This window comes from Martes martes (genome assembly GCF_963455335.1).
Source record: "Martes martes genome assembly, chromosome: 13".
Classification (NCBI taxonomy): domain Eukaryota; kingdom Metazoa; phylum Chordata; class Mammalia; order Carnivora; family Mustelidae; genus Martes; species Martes martes.
The window spans coordinates 36427349-36447587 of NC_137901.1; the positions used below are offsets into that span (position 1 = coordinate 36427349).

The window sequence follows — 20239 nt, forward strand, 5'->3', positions numbered from 1 at the left end:
AAAGTAATTTTTAATTATGTAAGAAATACATGAACCCATTCTTGTAAAAAATGAAAATATAACCACAGCTCAAGGGCTCCAATTCTGATCCTGACTTTGACACCACTATTAATGTAGTGTGTATTCTTTCAGACTTTTTGCCATGCATTTACTTACTTATGAATTCATATACTATGTATGCTTTTATTTTTTTAAAGTTTTACTTATTTAGAGAGAGCATGAGCAGGGTGAGGGGGAGAGGCAGAGGAAGAGGGAGAGAGAGAATCCCAAGCAGACTCCGCAGTGACCACGGAGCCCAGTGTGTGTGTGGGGGCTCCATCCCACAAAGGTGAGATCACGATCTGAGCAGAATTTAAGAGACTGAGGCTCAACCGACTGAGCCACCCAGGTGCCCCACGATATACACTTGCATAAAACCAATGTTATACTATATTTTTCACTCTAAAACTTAAAAAAACCCTCCAACCCACCATTGGATTTATTAATCTTTTAATAAATGTATTCTATACTATGTATTCTATACTACGTATAGAATTGCCTCTGTGTTCTACATGTATTCTATACTATGCAATTTCACCATTAATCTAGCCATTTACCTTCTGTGAACGTCCCACCTCTTTAGAGTTAGTGAGCCAGACCGAACAGCTAGCATACAGCTCATTGTGCAAACATGCTGCTGTTTTCCTAGCACTGATGGCAGTTAGCCAAATTGCAGGGTCACAGGGAAGGTTCAATTATGAAAATGTAATATATCATGCCAAATAGTCTTCCAAATTGGCTGTACCAATTTACACTCCTATGCAGAGATATTTAATTCGTTTTCAGCCGATAATTTTACCATAGAAGTCCCGGTTGGGCTAGCTCCACCCCTTCCCTGGCCATAACCCAGGCTGCACGCCCCCACGTGCCGCCCTAGCGCCAGTTTTGGCCCCGCCCTTTCGCTCGGAGGACCAGCCTCTTGGCCTCGCCTCTTCCGAGGGCGGGGCGTGGATGGGCCCTGACGTCACTGCCGGCCAGACGCCATCTTGCTGGTTTGCGGCCGGTCTTGGATGTGGCGGCAGCGGTGGTGAAGGCGTGGGGAAGGGTGGGGTGAGGGGGCGAGGCCGCGGCGCGGGCGGCTAAACTCTCCTCCCCTCAGCCCCACCGCGTGGGACGGCGTGAACGCGGTATCGGAGGGATGTCAGCCTTCTCTGAGGCGGCGCTGGAGAAGAAGCTGTCGGAGTTGAGCAACTCGCAGCAGAGCGTGCAGACCTTGTCCCTGTGGCTCATCCACCACCGCAAGCACTCGCGGCCCATCGTCACCGTGTGGGAGCGGGAGCTGCGTAAAGGTGAGTCGCCCCGCCGCCCGGCCTGTTCCCTGGTGCCGCCGGTCCCCCTTTCCTGCCAGCCCCATTCCCCCAGCGACCCCAGCTCCCTGCTGCCCGGCACCGCCCTACCCGGCGCCCCCGGCTCCCCGGCGTCGGTGGTCCGCGGGCTCGGAGGAGCGGCGTGCGCCGCGCTTCCCGCAGAATTTGCGCCTTACTGTAGGTATTGCATGGTGAACGAAGGACTCAAAACAAAACCAAAAGTCCTACTGATTTAACACAGAGGCAATAGTCAGGGGCTCAGGGCTCTTTCCCTGATTAGGGCCAGAAATTCGGGCAGTCAGGTGTTTTCTTTCTGTAGATATAATGGAAGATAGGGGTGGAAAAGGGAAGTGGAAAGGAAAAAAGATAGGTGTGGGGTTGGGAGTTAATTCCATCATTTCTATAACACATCAACTCAGTCTTGTAAAATTAATAGCGGAATCAGAGTTTTGGAATTGGGGAATCTGAAATTGCATCTATGCATGATGCAGTGGAAGAACCCTAAATTTGTAGATTTTAGAGGACTAGGTTTCGGCGAATTTATTAACTGCCTGGATTGCAATTGCCTCACGTCAAAATGAAGGAGTTAGATTGAGTGATCTGAAGTCTTTTCTTGCTCTGTGGCTATATACTTCTAGGGCAGTGTACTTGTTTTGCAAAACATTAGTGCTCCTGTAAATGAAGTTAACTTTTAAGAGCAGTATGTGCTCTCACTAAAATATTCAGAATTATTTCACTTCTGCAGAGCAACCGTATCTGTAAGAACTATGTATGTTAGTGTGACTAAAAATTAAAAAAAAAATTATTTGCTTAGTCTGCGTTTGCACCTTGATTCTTAATTCACTGGAGAGAGAGAAGGCACTCCTTGTTACTGTTTCAGACACCCCGATGTCTCGATATGATGGTTATTTACTAATTAGGGGCTTTAACAACTTATTATTCAAAAATAGATGCTTGATTACTGACCCATATGAAATCTCTATGATGTGTTAATATGAGAGCTAAAATGTGGCGTTGGCTATAGGGAATGGAGAAGAACTGTCCTTGTGTATTTGCTTGTGGTTAATCTCTTGGGAGAAATTGACTTAGAGCCCTGTTTTTCAGTTCATACATAAGTGTATGTGTATTGGCACTCAAGGAGGAATTCATCTTCTGTGAGGGGTCAGAAAGGTTTGAATAACCTAGGTATAAAGGTCTGGGAAATAGCTGTGAACTTTGAAAAGGCAATAATTGTCTTTGCTGCAGATTTTGGAAACACATAAAATCAATAAAGGATTGGTACCCAAACTATCTTAAGAACTACTACAAATCAGCAGAAAAATAGTAATGCTGTTAAGGCATTTCACATGAGGGGAAACCTGAAAGGCCAATAAATGATACTTAATAATCAGGAAAAAATAAACCGATGAGGTGCCACTTTATACCCTTCAGATTTGTAAAAGTATGACAATACCAAGAATCGGTGAGGATGAGGAGAAACAGGAACACTCTTACACAGCTGGTTGGAGTGTAAAGAGATCAACCTAGTCACCTCTAATGAAGGTACATAGTCTTTGACCTAGCAGTTCTTCTAGGAATGTATCCTGGAAACTAGTACCTGTGCTCAAGAAATTATATTTATTGCAGCTTCTTAGTAGCAAAATTAGAAACAGTTTAAACATCTCATTAGTTGGGAGTATGGACAAATACATTGTAATATTCATAGACTGTAATACTGACCAGCAGTTGTCATGAAACAATATGGTTGAATTAAAAAACAACAAACAAGCAAAATGTTGAGCTAAGGAAGGCAAGGTGCAGACTAATATGCTATTTGCTAAAGTTTGAAAACATGCAAAAACAAATTCTGTGTTTTGTACCTGTAGTTAGAGTTAAAACATGCATAGTGGTGATTAACATCATGTTGCAAGGTAATGGTTACCATAAGGGAGAGAGGAAGTGAAAGTGGATTTGTGTTATCGTATATTTCATATATTTTTTGAAAAATTTGATACATATGGGAGAGTGATAAGGTGATATTTACTGGGTTTGGGGATATTTCCATACATAAAAGCTTCATAGTTATAAAAAATTTAAGGCCTATAAAAAGATGCATTAGGAGGAGTGTGGTGTTGGGTCATGATGGTGATGGTGGTAGTAGTGGCGATAATCATGCTGCTGCTGCTACTGCTGTTCTGTTTGGTCTTGGATTATCTGCCAAAAGTTTCCTTTCTTTGACATGACTGTACTTTTGTAGGGCGCAATCTTTGTGTCCCCCCACCACCTCTGTAGTTCTGCTCCTCAACTTTAGGATCCTACATTGCCTGTAGTGTAATGAGAATGAGAATGAATAATTTACTGAACATCAGACATTGTTTTAGCCATCTTACAGTGATTTCGTGAACCCTCATGTTATCTCTACAAAATGAGTGTTTATAAAATGAATTGAGGGATGCCTGGATGGCTCTGTGGGTTGGGTCTCTGCCTTCAGCTCAGGTCATGATCTCAGGGCCCTGGGATCGAGTCCCACATTGGGTTCTCTGCTCTGCGGGGAGCCTGTTTCCCCTCTCTCTCTCTGCCTGTTTGTGATCTCTCTCTCTCTCTTTCTCTCTGTCAAATAAATAAATAAATAAAATCTTTTTAAAAAACCCAAATTGGGGGCGCCTGGGTGGCTCAGTGGGTTAAAGCCTCTGCCTTCAGCTCGGGTCATGATCCCAGGGTCCTGGGATCGAGCCCCACATCGGGCTCTCTGCTCCGCAGGGAGCCTGCTTCCTCCTCTCTCTCTGCCTGCTTCTCTGCCTGCTTGTGATCTCTGTCTGTCGAATAAATAAATAAAATCTTTAAAAAAAAAAAAAAAACCAAATTGATCAAACTTGAAATAAAGAAGTAAATGAGTAAAATCAGGTGAACATTTTATGTTAAGTGTGGCATTCTTTAGTTTCTTGAAATGTTTAAAGAAGACAAAAATGTGACACTAGTAGGAAAAAATTACTGTTCCAAATATAAGAAGGAGTAGGTAAAATGATAATGTCACACATGGTAATCATTCAGTTTTGAAGATTTCCTTTCTTGTTCTACCTTCCTTATTTTTGCATCCTTCAAAGAAAGAATTTCTGCAGTGGGGACAAGAAAAAGAGAATTTCTGTTTAGAGAGATATCCCCTAAGGCCTTTATGAAGACTAAAGTAGCTATAATTTCCCTGAGAAATGCAATAGAACGTAACCAGAAACATGAGGAGTTTTTGTTTTTGTTTTTTGTTTTGTTTTTTTAATTTTTATTTATTTATTTTTAAAATTTCTTTTTGGTGTTCCAGAGTTCATTGTTTATGCATCACACCCAGTGCTCCATGCAATACGGCCCCCCATAATACCTACTACCAGGCTTACCCAACCTTCCACCCTCCTCCCCTCCCAAACCCTCAGTTCGTTTCTTAGAGTCCATAGTCTCTCATGGTTTGTCTCCCTCAGGATTTTGTTGTTTTGTAACAGCTTTAAAAAAAATTTTTTTTTAAATATTTTATTTATTAGAGAGAGAGAGAGAGAGATATCAGGAGCTGGGGGGATGGGGTAGAGGGAGGAGCAGATTCCCACTGAACAGGGAGCCCTATGTGGGCCTCAATCCCAGGACCCTGGGAATGTGACCTTAGCCGGATGCAGATGCTTAACTGACTGAGCCACTAGGTGACATATAACAGCTTTATTGAGATATAATTAACATATCACATAATTCATTCCTTTAAAGTATACAGTTCAGTGGCTTTTAGTGTATCGTATAGTTGTGAGTCTACTACTACAATTTTAGAATGTTTTCATCACCCAAAAAGAAATTGACTTTTAGGCATCATCCCTAACCCCTTCCACCTTCCCCAGCCCTGGGCAACAGTTAATTTACTTTGTCTCTACAGATTTGCCTATTCTTAGCATTTTATTAAATGGAATCATACAGTATGACATCTTTTGTGATTGACTTCTTTTGGTTAGCATGTTTTCTGGGCTCATCCATGTATTATAGCATCTATCAGTACTTCATTTTTTTTTTTTTTAAGATTTATATATTTTAGAGAGAGTGTGTGGGTGGGAGGGGCAGAGGGAGAGATAGAGACAATCTTAAGAAGACTCTAAGCTGAGCATGGAGCCTGATATGGGGCTTGATCTTATGACCTTGAGATCACAACCTGAGCCAAGACCAGGAGTCTGACACAACCGACTGGGTGGAGTCCCAGTACTTCATTCCTTCTTATGGCCAAGTAATAATTCATTATATGAATTTTTTTATTCATCAGTTGATAGACATTTGGGTTGTTTCCATGTTTTGCTCTTATGAATAATAGTGCTATGAATATTTGCATACACGTTTTTGTGTGGGTGTTTTTTCATATTTTTTGGAAACACACCTATGGGTAGAATTGCTAGGTCATATAGGAGCCTTGTGTTTAACCTTTTGAAGAACTGCCAGACTGTTTTTCACAGTGACTATCATACAGTCCTGTCAGCAGTGCATGAGGATCCAATTTTTCTACATCTCTGCCAACACTTGTATTATCTGTCTTTTTGATTATAGCCACCTTGCTCGGTGTAAATTGGTGTATGATTGTGATTTTCATTTGCATTTCCCTGTTGGCTAAGGATTTTGAGCACATTTTCATGTGCTTATTGGCCATTTGTATATTGTCTTTGGAGAAATGTTTGTTGAGATCTTCCCCTCACCCCATTTTTTAATGTAGACTCCATACCCAGGCTGGAGCCCAGGATAGAACTTGAACTCACCATCCTGAGATCAAGACCTGAGCTGAGATCAAGAGTTGGACACTTAACTGACTGAGCCACCCAGGTGCCCTGATCTTTACCCATTTTCAAATTGGGTTGTCTCTTTATTAATTGAGTTACAAGTGTTCCTTTTTTTTTTTTTTTTAAGATTTTATTTATTTGACAGAGAGTTTACAAGTAGGCAGAGAGGCAGGCAGAGAGAGAGAGAGGAGGAAGCAGGCTCCCCACTGAGCAGAGAGCCTGATTCGGGGCTCAATCCCAGGACCCTGGGATCATGACCTGAGCCGAAGGCAGAGGCTTTAACCCACTGAGCCACCCAGGTGCCCAACAAGTGTTCTTAATGTATTCTCGATACTAGTCCCTTATCAGATGCAGAACTTACAAATGTTTTCTCATTCAGCAGTTGTTTCTTCACTCTCTTACCTACTGTCTTTTGAATGCGGTTGTTTTCATCTCTGACTCAAGTTTGGGGCTGAATTATAAAACTATTAACATACATCACTAATTATATGTTATTCATTGCTATGGAAATAATGACCATGAACATACCAAAATTTACAAAGCAACACTGATATTTGGGCTCTTTTCTACACACAAACACAATAGAATTGGCCTCAGTCAGTTGAGCATTTGACTCTTGGTTTTGGCTGAGGTCATGATCTTGTGGTCATGGAATGGAATCCCACATTAGGCACTGCGCTCATCATCGAGTCTGTTTCAGCTTCTCTCTCCGTCTTATTCCTGCTCTCTCACTCTGTCTCTTTCTCCAAAAATAAATTTTTTTTAAAAAAGATTTTATTTATTTGACGGAGAGGGAGAGAGAGAGTACAGACAAGCAGGGGAGCAGCAGAGGGAGAGGGAGAAGCAGGCTCCCCGCAGAGCAGGGAGCCTGATGCAGGACTCCATCCCAGGACTCTGGGATCATGACGTGAGTTGAAGGCAGATGCTTAAACAACTGAGCCGCCCAGGTTCCTTACCCTTAAATTGCTAGTAAAAATAAAGGTGTGGTTCTAGATTAAACAAATATAGTATGATAATCCATAATTTTACAGGAGTGTTTTTGGATAAAGTGAATTTTTCATTTGAAATGTATCAGTAAGTTAATTCTATTGGTTTCCTTTATTCCTCAAATATTTATTACTTTTTAAAATTTTTTAAAAGATTTTATTATTTGACAGAGATCACAAGTAGGCAGAGAGGCAGGCAGAGAGAGAAGGGGAAGCAGGCTCCCTGCTGAGCAGAGAGCTGCATCTCAGGACCCTGAGATCATGACCTGAGCCAAAGGCAGAGGCTTAACCCACTGAGCCACCCAGGCGCCCCATTCCTCAAATATTTATTGAGAGAGCTCCTGCTCTGTTGCTAGAGCAAGGATGATTCCGCGGATAAGACACACATAGCTGTCTTCATGGAACTTACATACCAGTCAGGGAAATGGACTCTACTTTAGTACCTGAATAGTGATACAAAGAAGAAATATAACTGGAGAACTAGTCTGGTTTAGGCAATCAGGGAAAGCTTCTTTGATTTGAGCTATAAAATATGAATAGAATTTACCAGAAGTTTACAAAATATATGGACAATTTTTACTGTTGTTTTAGTAGTTAATGTGGTTTTATGTAGAACAAATGTTACTTGACGTAAATATAACAGTTCATGGTTCCTTTTTGGAACTAGGCAGGATAATGAAGTAAACATTTTAGATTAAATTTTAATGTTCTATGTCTACAAAGAACTTTAAGTGATTTAAGATACTTTATTTTTTTAAAGATTTTATTTATTTATTTGATGGAGAGAGAGAGAGACGTCACAAGTAGGCAGAGAGGCAGGCAGAGGGGGGAAGCAGGCTTCCCACTGAGCAGAGAGCACAATGTGGGGCTTGATCCCAGGACCCTGAGATCATGACTTGAGCTGAAGGCAGAGACTTAACCCACTGAGCCACCCAGGTGCCCCTAAGATATTTTAAATCTTTTTGTCTGTAAAATGCATTAAGAGGATTATAATGATTAATAATGTGGTCACCTTGCTGTGACCTAGGTTTTTTGGGCATTTTGTTCTGTAGCATAACTCTTGACTGCTATCAGGCACTTATTAGTCTTACTCTTCTTTTTATAGCTTTTCCTTAGTCCCTTCTCTAATAGTCCATACTCTGATAGCTGAAAAATTAAGTAAAAACTTCACTATGCTTATGTTAATTGCCTGGACTTGCCAGGTGTATTAAAAAATATACAGCTGTATCTTACTAATTACATGCCCCAAAAAATAAAACTCGGAAGGGAAGAAAGGTTATAAAGAGAGGAGTAAGACTCCTTTCCATTATTCTTCCCTTCCTTACCTACACATTTTCCCCACCTAGAATCAGTTTGTTAACAATTTGTATATTCTTCCAGAATTTTCTATGTATATATAGCCATTTATATGTTATATTTCATTACCTTGCTTGGACAGATGGTAGAGTATTATATAGATTAACATACAGACTTCTCTGTGCTTTGCGTTTTTCTGTCTTAATAAATATTTCAGGTTGTTACATATTTGTGTATATGTTGTTGCCTCATTTAAAAAAATTATAGCGACAGAGTTGTTTGGGTGGCTCTGTTGGTTGTGTCCGACTCTTGATTTCATCTCAGGTCATAATCTCAGGGTCCTGGCATTGAGCCCTGCATCAGCTCCACACACAGCAGTGGTCTGTTTGAGGGTTCTCCACCCCCATCTCTCAAATAAATAAATAAATAAAATCTTTTTAAAAGATTACTGCATGTATCTGTTTTATGGGTACACCAAAATTTATATAACCATTACTTTATTGATGAACATTTATGATGGATCTGTTTTTTTTAAATATTAAAATTTGTAAATATTAATTTATGTTACTAAGTATTCTAGTTTCTTCTGTAGTGGTTTCTGCTGACTTAAGAGACCATGATTGAAGTGATAGGCATTATAGAAGTGATAGGCATTAGTGTATTACACCATTTTTTTTAAAGACGTTATTCATTTATTTGACAGACAGAGATCACAAGTAGGCAGAGAAACAGGCAGAGAGAGAGGAGGAAGCAGGCTCCCCGCCGAGCCGAGAGCCCGACACGAGGCTCGATTCCAGGACCCTGGGATCATGACCGGAGCCGAAGACAGAGGCTTTAACCCACTGAGCCACCCAAGCGCCCCTAAAATCCTTTTTTTTTTTTAAGATTTTATTTATTTATTTATTTGACACAGAGAGAGTATTACACCATTTTTTAAGTTTGTTTTTATCCCCACATATTTTAAATGTTTCTTTTATTATAAAATTCTTATCTGTATTTGGTGTATTTCTATTGTCATTCTGTTTCATTTGTGTCTCTATTCATGTACCACTATCACACTCTTTGGTATGTTTTCATATCTGGTAGGACATCTCCCCACCCCAGTCCTTTCTGCCCTGCCCCCTGCAGGTTGGTCTTTTTTTCCCCTCCAGTTTTCTTGTGTATTCTTGTTTTGTTTTTTCTAAATAAAGTCTAGAGGCAGCTTGTTATTTACAAGGGAACAAACCACTTTGGTATTTTTGGAGTTACACATCAGTTTATACATTAGCTTAAAGAAACTTCATATCTTTTTAGTGGCAAATTATGTTTTTAATGGCAAACCGTGCAGTCTTACTCTACGTGTATTTATTGTAATTCTTTAAATAGGTTCTCAAACTTTTCAGATATCACTTCTTGATACTTTATAAAGGTTATAACTTCTTGATACTTTATAAAGACCATGGTGATATGCACACTTAATTTTAAAATAACTGTACTAAATGTACCTTAATTAATTCTAGTATAGGCTAATAGACGGAAGTGTCAAAGGATTAGGCAGCATTATGCAAAAAACCTCAAAACTGGAAAAAATACGTATTTTTATTGATTGAGAAAATGGCTTGCAGTGGTTGGTTTTTGTGATGGCACATTTTGGTCCCTCTGAAGGAAAGTCATTCTGCTTCAAGAGCATGGCTTTAAAATCCTTACCTAGTCAACAAACTGCCTTTTTTTTTTTAAAGTATTTGTACAAATTATGTGTATTGTATTCTCTTTTATAGAATTTTTTTAAAAGATTTTATTTATTTGACAGAGAGAAAGACAGCGAGAGAGGGAACACAGGCAGGGGGAGTGGGAGACGGAGAAGCAGGCCTCCTGCCAAGCAGGGAGCCCAATGTAGGGGTCAATCCCAGGACCCTGGGATCACAACCTGAGCCAAAGGCAGACGCTTAACAACTGAGCCACCCAGGCACCCCTATAGATTATTTTTTTTAAACAAATGAAATTTTTTTGGGTGGTCAGGGACCATGTTTTGCTGATGAAAAAATTAAGTTTTCTTAGAGTATCATGAATTATTATCTTAATTGAACTTGTGGTTAATTTTATGTGTCAGCCTGACTGGTCCATGAGGTGGATAGATATTTGGAGACTTAACATTTAAATCTGTAGACTGAGTAAAACAGATTGCCCTTCTTTATTATGGGTTGGCCACAGTCACCTGAAAGCCTGAAAAGAACAAAAATGCTGACCCTTCTGTGAGTAAGAAGAAACTCTTCCTGCCTGACTGGGCTCTTTTCCTGCCTTTGGACTCAAACTGAAACATGGACTCTTCTTGATCTTGAGCCGGTTTTGAGACTGGAACTATACCATCAGCTTTCATGGGTCTCCAGCTTGCTGCCTGCAGATCTTGGGATTTGTCTGCCTACATAATCTCATGAACTACTTCTCTTAATGTTATTATCTCTCTATATGTATATACATACACATTTTATTGATTATTTTTCCTGGAGAACCCTGATAATATAGCAACTTTATCTAGATTTACTACAATTTAGTTAGTAAATCAGCTGTATTTATTGTGGATTTAATCCAAGTTATTGTTTGAGAATTTTAAAAATGTAGTTGATGTGCTATAACTAACACATAAAAACTCTTAAATGATTAAAAATAATTTCGTTTTATGTATTTATAATTTGGTGCCTTAGTTACTATATCTGTTTTCTCCATCAATATGTTGATGACTCAGTGGTCCTTTTTTTAAGTCCCAGTCTCCGTGTTTATTGAATGGTGTTTCTTAATACTGCAGACTCAGTTTGCACTAAGTAACCCTTTATGTCATCTTTCCCCACTTCTATCCCACTGTTGTTCTTCTTGGCTTTCTTATTCCAGTGAAAGACTACTGTCCACCAGTTGCCTAAGCTTAGAACTTTAAGTTTGGCCTGGACCCTCTGCATACATGCCTCACTTTCAGCTATTTTGTTGCTATATTGAATAATATCTCTACTGCCCACATCCTCCTCTTTTCCTAGCATCCTTACAGTATCCTCCATGTACTTTCCTTTTATCTAGCCTCTTCAACCAACCAGTTGTCCTACTTACTAATGGAACATAGAATTACCATATGACTGAGTAATTCTACTTTTAGATACATATTCATAAGAATAGAAATATTTAGGCATCCAAACATACACTTTACAAGAACGCTTATAGCAGTGCTATTCACAATACCCAAAAGGTGGAAACATCCTGAATGTTCATCAGTGGATGAAAAATTTATGTGGTGCAGTGGAATTCATGCAGCAGAATATTACTCAGCCATATAATGAAAAGGAATGAAGTGCTAATTCTGCTGCAGTGTGGATGCACCTCAGAAACCTGTGAAGTTGAAAGAAGCCAGACACAAAAGGTAACGTATTTTATGATTCCATTTGTATGAAATATCCAGAGTAAGTAAATCTACAGGATGGAAAGTGGTTGCCAGGAGCTGGGAGGAGGGGGTGGGAATGGAGATTGGATGGCTGTTTAATGAGTCTGAGGTCATCTTTGGGGGGAATGACAAAAATGTTTTGGAACTAAATGCAGGTCATGGTTGTTCAACCTTACGAATGCATTTACTGCCGCTGAATTATACACTTTAATGTGGTTAATTTTATATTGTGTGAATTTCTCTTCAGAAAAAGTGATGCAAAGGGCACGTGGGTGGCTCAGTTGGTTAAGCGACTGCCTTCGGCTCAGGTCATGATCCTGGAGTCCCGGGATCGAGTCCCACATCGGGCTCCCAGCTCCATGGAGAGTCTGCTTCTCCCTCTGACCGTCTCCTTGTGCATGCTCTCTCTCTCATTGTTTCTCACTCAAATAAATAAATAAAATGTTAAAAAGAAAAAAAAGTGATGCAAACACCTTGCACATTTATGTGCTTTTATATACTTTTTTTTTTTTTTTTGAGTCAGATACTGCAAGCAGGAGGGAGGGGTAGAGGGAGAGGGAGTGAGAGAATCTTAAGCAGGCTTCACACCCAGTCTCATGACTCCTTTCTGCAGCTTCCTTTAGTCTCCAGGAAGAAAGAGTCAATTGTCCATTTATAGTCCCTAGTCCTAGTTTTTGGGATGAGGTTTTTTTAGGGGGAAAAAAATTCCAGTTAACATTCTAGAGTTGTAACAGTGTAGTTTGGATTGGTACCAGTTTTTCTTCAATAGCATACAAAAACTGTTCCTATACAGCTGTCTCCCCCTTTATGTTATTATTGTTGCAAGTTATATCTTTATAAGTTGTATGCCCATCAACAGACTTATTGTTTTATGCTTTTGTCTTTTAAATCATATAGGAAACAGAGTTACAGACCAAGACATATGTTAATACTGGTTTCTATATTTACTTATGTAGTTACCTCTATTGATGATCTTTCTATGGCTTCTAGTTATTATCTAATGTCCCTTTAGGATTTCTTGTAGGACAGGTCTACTAGTGATAAACTCCCTCAGGTTTTGTTTAGCTTAAAATGTCTTAATTTCTTTTTCAGTATTGAAGGATAGTTTTGCCAGATTTCTTTCAGCAATTTTTTATAAAAATATGGCATCTCACTTACTTTTGGCCTCTATAGTTTCTGCTCAGAAGTTGGCTGTCAGTCTTACTGAGCTTTCTTTGTACATGACAGTGAGTCATTTCTTGCTGCTTTCAAAATTCTTTGTCTTCTGAAAGTCTTTTCACAACATGTCTTAGTGTGGGTCTCTTTGAATTTATGCTACTTAGAGTTCATTGAGATGCTTGGATTTGTAGATTCATGTCTTTCCTAGATTTGGGGGCATTTTTGGCCATTGTTTCTTCAGATATTCTTTATGCACCCTCTTGTATTGGTGGTGTGCCACAGAATCCTTAGGTTTTGTTCACTTTTCTTTATTCTTTTTCTTTCTGCTCCTAAGACTCCCTTTCAGTGGTCTTACCTTTAAATTTGCCAAGTCTTCCAGCTCTGACATATTCTGTGCATAACCTCCCAAGTAGTTTCTATCGCTATTGTTATAGCACTTGTCCAGTATTTTAATGGTTCTGTGTTGAGTTTCTTTTTACTGAAGGACTGAGCCTATTCCTTTGTTGCCTCAGAATCTAGCACAAGGTAGATACTCAGGAAATATGTGTTGAATGAGTTATTGAATGAATGCTGGAAAGTAGTATCTGAGACTTCTAGAGCTGGAAGGAATATTGCAGAACGGTTTGCTTTTATTTAATTAATTAATTTATTTAAAAAAATTTTATTTATTTATTTGACAGAGAGAGAGAGCACAGCAGGGGGAGCAGCAGGCAGAAGGAGAGGGAGAAGCAGGCTCACCAAGCAGGAGTCCAGTGTGGGGCTTGATCCCAGGACCTTAGGATCATGACCTGAGCCGAAGACAGACACTTAACAACTGAGCCATCCAGGCACCACTTGTTGTTTCCTTTAAAGACAGTGCCTGATTTAGGAACTTCTAACATCTTAAGCAAATAATGAATTTCAGTTACGAACATTTCCCTTATTGAGAAAGACTTGGAAAATTTCTAGCTTTTTTGGTCTGTAATATTGTTCTGTTCTTCCTATATTTATCAATTCTTAGAGTAGTGTTCTTAAATTTTGGCTGGTGGATCATCAAGATTCTTTTAGGGGGTGTGTGAGTCCACCAGGTAAAAATTATTTTCGTAATACTTCTAAGACATTTTTCCCCTTTTAATGGTTAACATGTGCTATGATAGTGTAAAATCTGATGTGGGTGAAAACTGGTAGTACCTAAATATTTATCAAGTCAGAGGGACCACTCTGTACTAAAACTCAGTATGTTTTTTATACCACATTCACAACTAAAAATATATCACATTCCTGACTGCTAATCAAAGCAGTTCACATTACTAATTTCGTTATATCTTGACCCTTGAGTATATATTTGTGTGTGTTTGTGTGCACAGTGCACCTTTCTTTATTGTGGTAAAGTAAATGTAATACAAATTTACCATTTTAATCATTTTTAAAATGAGCAGTTCAGTGGCATTACATACTTTTGCATTGTTTTGCAACAGGGATCTCCATCCATCTCCAGACCTCTTTTCATTTTCCCAAACTGAAACTCCATACCCGTTAAAAAATAAGTCCCCATTCTCTCCTTTCCTAGCCCTTGGCAACCACCCTTCTACACTCTATGAATTTGACTACCATAGGTACTTCATATAAGTGAAATCATATAATTTATTTTGTGTGTATGACTGGCTTATTTAACTTTGTATGTCTGCAGGGTTCATTCATGTTGTAGCATACGCCAGAATTTCTTATCTTTTTAAGGCTGAATAATATTCCATTTTATGTATATACCACATTTTATTTATTCATCTGTTGATGACACATGTGTTGCTTTTGCCTTGTGGCTGTTCGATATAATGCTGTTATGAACATGGGAGTGCAAATATCTGTTGGAATGGCTTTTTTGTTTCTTTTTAGTATGTATCCAGAAGTGGAATTGCTGGGTCATACAATAGTTCTATGTTTAATTGTTTGAGGAACCACTATACTGTTTTCCGCAGTAACTGCACCATTTTATATTCCCACTTGCAGTGGTTTCAATTTCTCTCTCTCTCCTTTTTTTTTTTTTAAAGATTTTATTTATTTATTTGTCCGAGAGAGCACAAGCAGGAGGAGCCACAGGCAGGGGGAGAGGCAGACTTCTGCTGAGTAAGCCTGATGCGGGACTTGATTCCAGGACCCTTGTATCATGACTTAAGCTGAAGGCAGATGCTTAACAACTAAGCCACCCAGGAGTCCTGCATGGTTCCAATTTCTGCACATCCTTGCCAAAGTTTATTATTTTTTGTGTTGTTTTGTTTTTGAAAATAATCCTAATGAATGTGGAGTGGTATCTGCTTGGGGTTTTGTTTTTATTTTTTATTTTTTTAAAGATTTGATTTATTTGTTAGAGCGAACACACACACAAGTAGGGTAAGTAGCAGGCAGAGGAAAAGGGAGAAGCACGCTTCCCGCTGAGCGGGTTCCTGATGCGTGGCTTGATTTCAGGACCCTGATGATCATGACCTGAGTTGAAGGCAGACACTTAATGACTAAGCTACCCAGGCGCTTCTGCTTAATTTGTATTTCCATAATGACTAATGATTCTGTATGTAAGCATTTATTTCTGGGCTATTTTGTTCCTTTATGTGTTTGCCTGTATTTATGCCTGTACAATACTATTCCAATTTGTGTAGCTTTCTAGTAAGTTTTGCAGTCAGGATGTACAAGTCTTCCAACATTAATTTCTTTTCTAAGATTCTTTTGGCCATTTTATATCACCATTTTATTTCACTTGAAAATCTATATGAGTTTTAGGTTGGGTTTTTTTTATTTCTGCAGAAATGCCGTGGGAAGTTTAATAGGGTTTCCATTTAATCTGTAGTTCACTTTAAGAGTTATTATCTTATCAGTAGTAAGTCTTCCTACCCATTGACATGGGATCTGTTTGAATTTATTTATGTCTTCTTTCATTTCCTTCAGCAGTGTTTTATAGTTTTGCGTGTACAAGTCTTACACCTCCTTTGTTAAATTTATTTCTTTTTTTTTAAAATTAATTTATTTATTTTAATAAACATATAATATATTTTTATCCCCAGGGGTACAGGTCTGTGAATCGCCAGGTTTACACATTTCACAGCACTCATCATAGCACATACCCTCCCCAGTGTCCATTTCCCCACCACCCTCTCCTATCCCCCCTCCCCCCAGCAACCCTCAGTCTGTTTTTTGAGATTGAGTCTTTTATGGATTGTCTCCCTCCCGATCCCATCTTCTTTCATTTTTTCTTTTCCTACCCCCCAACCCACCCACATCGCATCTCCACTTCCTCATATCAGGGAGATCATATGATAGTTGTCTTTCTCCGATTGACTTATTTTGCTAAGCATAATACCCTCTAGTTCCATCCACATCATCGCAAATGGCAAGATTTCATTTCTTTTGATGGCTGCATAGTATTCCATTGTGTATATATACCACATCTTCTTTATCCATTCATCTGTTGATGGACATCTAAGTTCTTTCCATAGATTGGCTATTGTGGACATTGCTGCTATAAACATTTGAGTGCACGTGCCCCTTCAGAGCACGACGTTTGTATCTTTAGGGTATATACCCAGTAGTGCAATTGCTGGGTCATAGGGTAGCTCTATTTTCAGTTTTTTGAGGAACCTCCGCACTGTTTTCCAGAGTGGTTGCACCAGCTTGCATTCCCACCAACAGTGTAGGAGGGTTCCCCTCTCTCCGCATCCTCGCCAGCATCTGTCATTTCTTGACTTGTTAATTGTAGCCATCCTGACTGGTGTGAGGTGGTATCTCATTGTGGTTTTGATTTGTATTTCCCTGATGCCGAGTGATGTGGAGCATTTTTTCATGTGTCTGTTGGCCATCTGGATGTCTTCTTTGCAGAAATGTCTGTTCATGTCCTCTGCCCATTTCTTGATTGGATTATTTGTTCTTTGGGTGTTGAGTTTGATAAGTTTTTCATATATTTTGGATACTAGCCCTTTATCTGATATGTCATTTGCAAATATCTTCTCCCATTCTGTCAGTTGTCTTTTGGTTTTGTTAACTGTTTCCTTTGCTGTGCAAAAGCTTTTGATCTTGATGAAATCCCAGTAGTTCATTTTTGCCCTTGCTTCCGTTGTCTTTGGCGATGTTCCTAGGAAGAATTTGCTGCGGTTGAGGTCAAAGAGGTTGCTGCCTGCGTTCTCCTCAAGGATTTTGATGGGTTCCTGTCTCACATTGAGGTCTTTCATCCATTTTGAGTCTATTTTCGTGTGTGGTGTAAGGAAATAGTCCAATTTCATTTTTCTGCATGTGGCTGTCCAATTTTCCCAGCACCATTTGTTGAAGAGGCTGTCTTTTTTCCATTGGACATTCCTTCCTGCTTTGTCGAAGATTAGTTGACCATAGAGTTGAGGGTCTATTTCTGGGCTCTCTATTCTGTTCCATTGATCTGTGTGTCTGTTTTTGTGCCAGTACCATACTGTCTTGATGATGACAGCTTTGTAATAGAGCTTGAAGTCCGGAATTGTGATGCTACCAACTTTGGCTTTCTTTTTCAATATTCCTTTGGCTATTCGAGGTCTTTTCTGGTTCCATATATGTTAAATTTATTTCTAAATATTTTATTGTTTTTATCTGATTATAAATGGAATTGTCTTTAGTTTCCTTTTTGGGTTGTTTATTATAATTTATAGAAACTGAATTTTGAGTCCTGATTTTGTATGCTGCAACTTTGCTAAATAGGTTTGTTATTTGTGGAATCTTTAGGGTTTTCTACAAGTAAAATCATGTCATCTGTGAATAGATTTTTGGATAAGTTGCATGTGTCATCTTGAGCCTAACAACATCCCAATATTTTTAAACACTTTTCCAGTGAAATCAATAATGATATTTACACATGGGACTTTTGATACTGCCTAATGAAATGTTTCAGTAGTTGGAATGTCTGTGTGACTGTGAACCAGTATTTTTTAGAAGACTAATACATGATGTTACAAAATTATGCATGAGTAAAAGATTCATTCAAAGAGCATGGTAGACAAGGATTTTAACATAACAGTTTTTAAAGTTGACTGATATATTTTAGGATTGCATATTATAATTTAGTATCTAAAAAATAGAATTTGTTGAGTTTTGTTGTAGTTTCAAAAAAGAATGCCCACAATTATCTGTAATAGCTATTAAAATACTTGTACTCACTATATCTGGGTAAAGCCTGCCCTTTTCTCATTACTTTCACTGAAACAACGTTACTATGGTTTATTTAATAGAGAGCAGATATGAGAATCCAGCTGTATTCTCTTGAGCTGAAGATTTGCAAAAATGTAAAACAGGACCGTTTAAGTTTTGGAAATACATTTTTTTTTAAAGATTTTATTTATTTATTTGACAGAGATCACAAGTAGGCAAAGAGGCAGGCAGAGAGAGAGGAGAGAGGAGAGAGAGAGAGAGGAGGAAGCTGGCTCCCTGCGGAACAGAGAGTCTGATGTCCGGCTCCATCCCAGGACCCTGGGATCATGACCTGAGCCAAAGGCAGAGGCTTTAACCCACTGAGCCTCCTAGGCGCCCTGGAAATACATTTTTTTTCCTAATATTTATTTATTTGACAGAGATCACATGTAGTCAGAGAGGCAGGCAGAGAGAGAGGAGGAAGCAGGCTCCCCGCCAAGCAGAGAGCCCGATGTGGGACCCGATCCCAGGACCCTGAGATCATGATCCAAGCTAAAGGCAGAGGCTTTAACCCACTGAGCCACCCAGGCGCCCCTGGAAATACATTTTTTAAGCGTTATGTTAACATCAAATTTTTTATTTCTACTATAAAATGAACTAATATTTTAAGGTTGTTCTGTTTTAACTTTTAATAACATAAGTAAGCATCGATAAATATGAGCAATGTGAGTAAAATCTCTTGGTGTTCTCAATAATTGGTAAGAGTATAAAGGGGTTCTGAGAGCAGAAAGTTTGAAAACTGCTCTCAGATTAATAGAGACCATGAATGTTTTATGTTAGTTTTATTTAGTCTTAATCTTGCCTAAACTTTATACAGTAGTAGTATTTTTTTTTAATACAGTAGTAGTTTTAATTTTTAAAGCTTTAGCTTTCAGATCCTCTTGGGGTGAAATCAAAGACATTGCTATTAATGTCTGTAAATAGTATGCAAATACCGTGTGAAGTTTCTTCCAATTACCTTTTATGGGCATTGCTTGTATAGTGATGTTTTAGCCCTGAAACTAGAGATATTAACGTGAAATTTTTAAAAATACTGTATATTTTTAGATAATTGTAGATTCACATTCAGTTGTAAATACTACATCCTGTTTGGCCTTTGCCAGCTTTCCCCAGTGGTAACATCATGCAGAACTACTTTTTGTAATTTCCAAAAAAGTAGATCTTGAATAAAAAGCACAGCAGAGTTGTGATACTGACATTATTATAGTCAAGATAAAGAACATTTCCATCACTGCAAGGAATTTTGTTGCCCTTTCATAGCTATATTCACTTCACTCCCAGCACATCCCCTACTTAACCTCAGTTTATCCAATTTTTCCATTTTGAATTATGCTTTAAAAAAAAAAGATTGTTTTAGAGAGAGAGAAAGTGTGCATGCACGTGAGCCAAGGGGTGGGAGGTCAGATAGAAAGGGAGAGAAATGAACTCCCTGATAAGTGGGGAGCCCAGTGCTGGGCACTGTCCCACACCCCAAGATCGCTACCTGAGCCCAAATCAAGAGTCTGGCACTTAACTGACTGAACTGCCAGGTGCCCCTGAATTATGCTTTTGATGTCATTTAAGAAGCTTGCTTAGCCCTGGATTTTGTTCTTTTCCCCCTACTATGTTTTATTCTAAAATGTTAACATAATTTTGCCTAAGTCCATGATCTATTTTGAGTCAATTTTTGTATAAGGTGTGAAATTTAGGTCAAGGTTCAATTTTTGCATGTAGATGTTTAGAATATCCAGCAGTTTGTTCAAAGGCTGTTGTTCTTTCATTAAGTTGCTTTTGTACCTTTGTTTAAACTGACTTGGACTTACTTGTGTGACTCTTTCTGGGTTCTCTAGTCAATAGATCTACCATAGTCTTTTTCCTTTTTTTTTAAAGGTTATTTATTTGGCAGAGAGAGAGAATTGAGAGCACAAGCAGGGGGAGCAGCAGAGGGAAAGGGAGAAGCATGCTCCCTGCTGAGCAGGGAGCCTGATGTGGGGCTTGATCACAGGACCCTGAGGTCATGACCTGAGCCGAAGTTAACTGAGCCACCCAGGCACCCCAACATATGTAGTCTTGGTTACTGCAACTATATCTTGAAATTGAGTAAACTGGTTCCTCGTGTATTTTTCAAAATTG

General features: G+C 38.9%; 1 protein-coding gene across 2 annotated transcripts in view; it reads left to right on the forward strand.

The window, feature by feature from the left end:
* Nucleotides 1-1030: 1030 nt before the first annotated feature.
* Nucleotides 1031-20239, forward strand: part of RPRD1A (regulation of nuclear pre-mRNA domain containing 1A) — a gene marked incomplete at its 3' end in the record, with an annotated part of 77117 nt that continues 57908 nt past the window's right edge. For both annotated transcript variants that reach the window (XM_080821053.1, XM_080821054.1), the window contains exon 1: nucleotides 1031-1328. In XM_080821053.1, coding sequence (XP_080677179.1) covers nucleotides 1178-1328 — 151 coding nt within the window. In that variant the 5' untranslated portion in view covers nucleotides 1031-1177. The remainder of the gene's footprint in view (nucleotides 1329-20239) is intronic.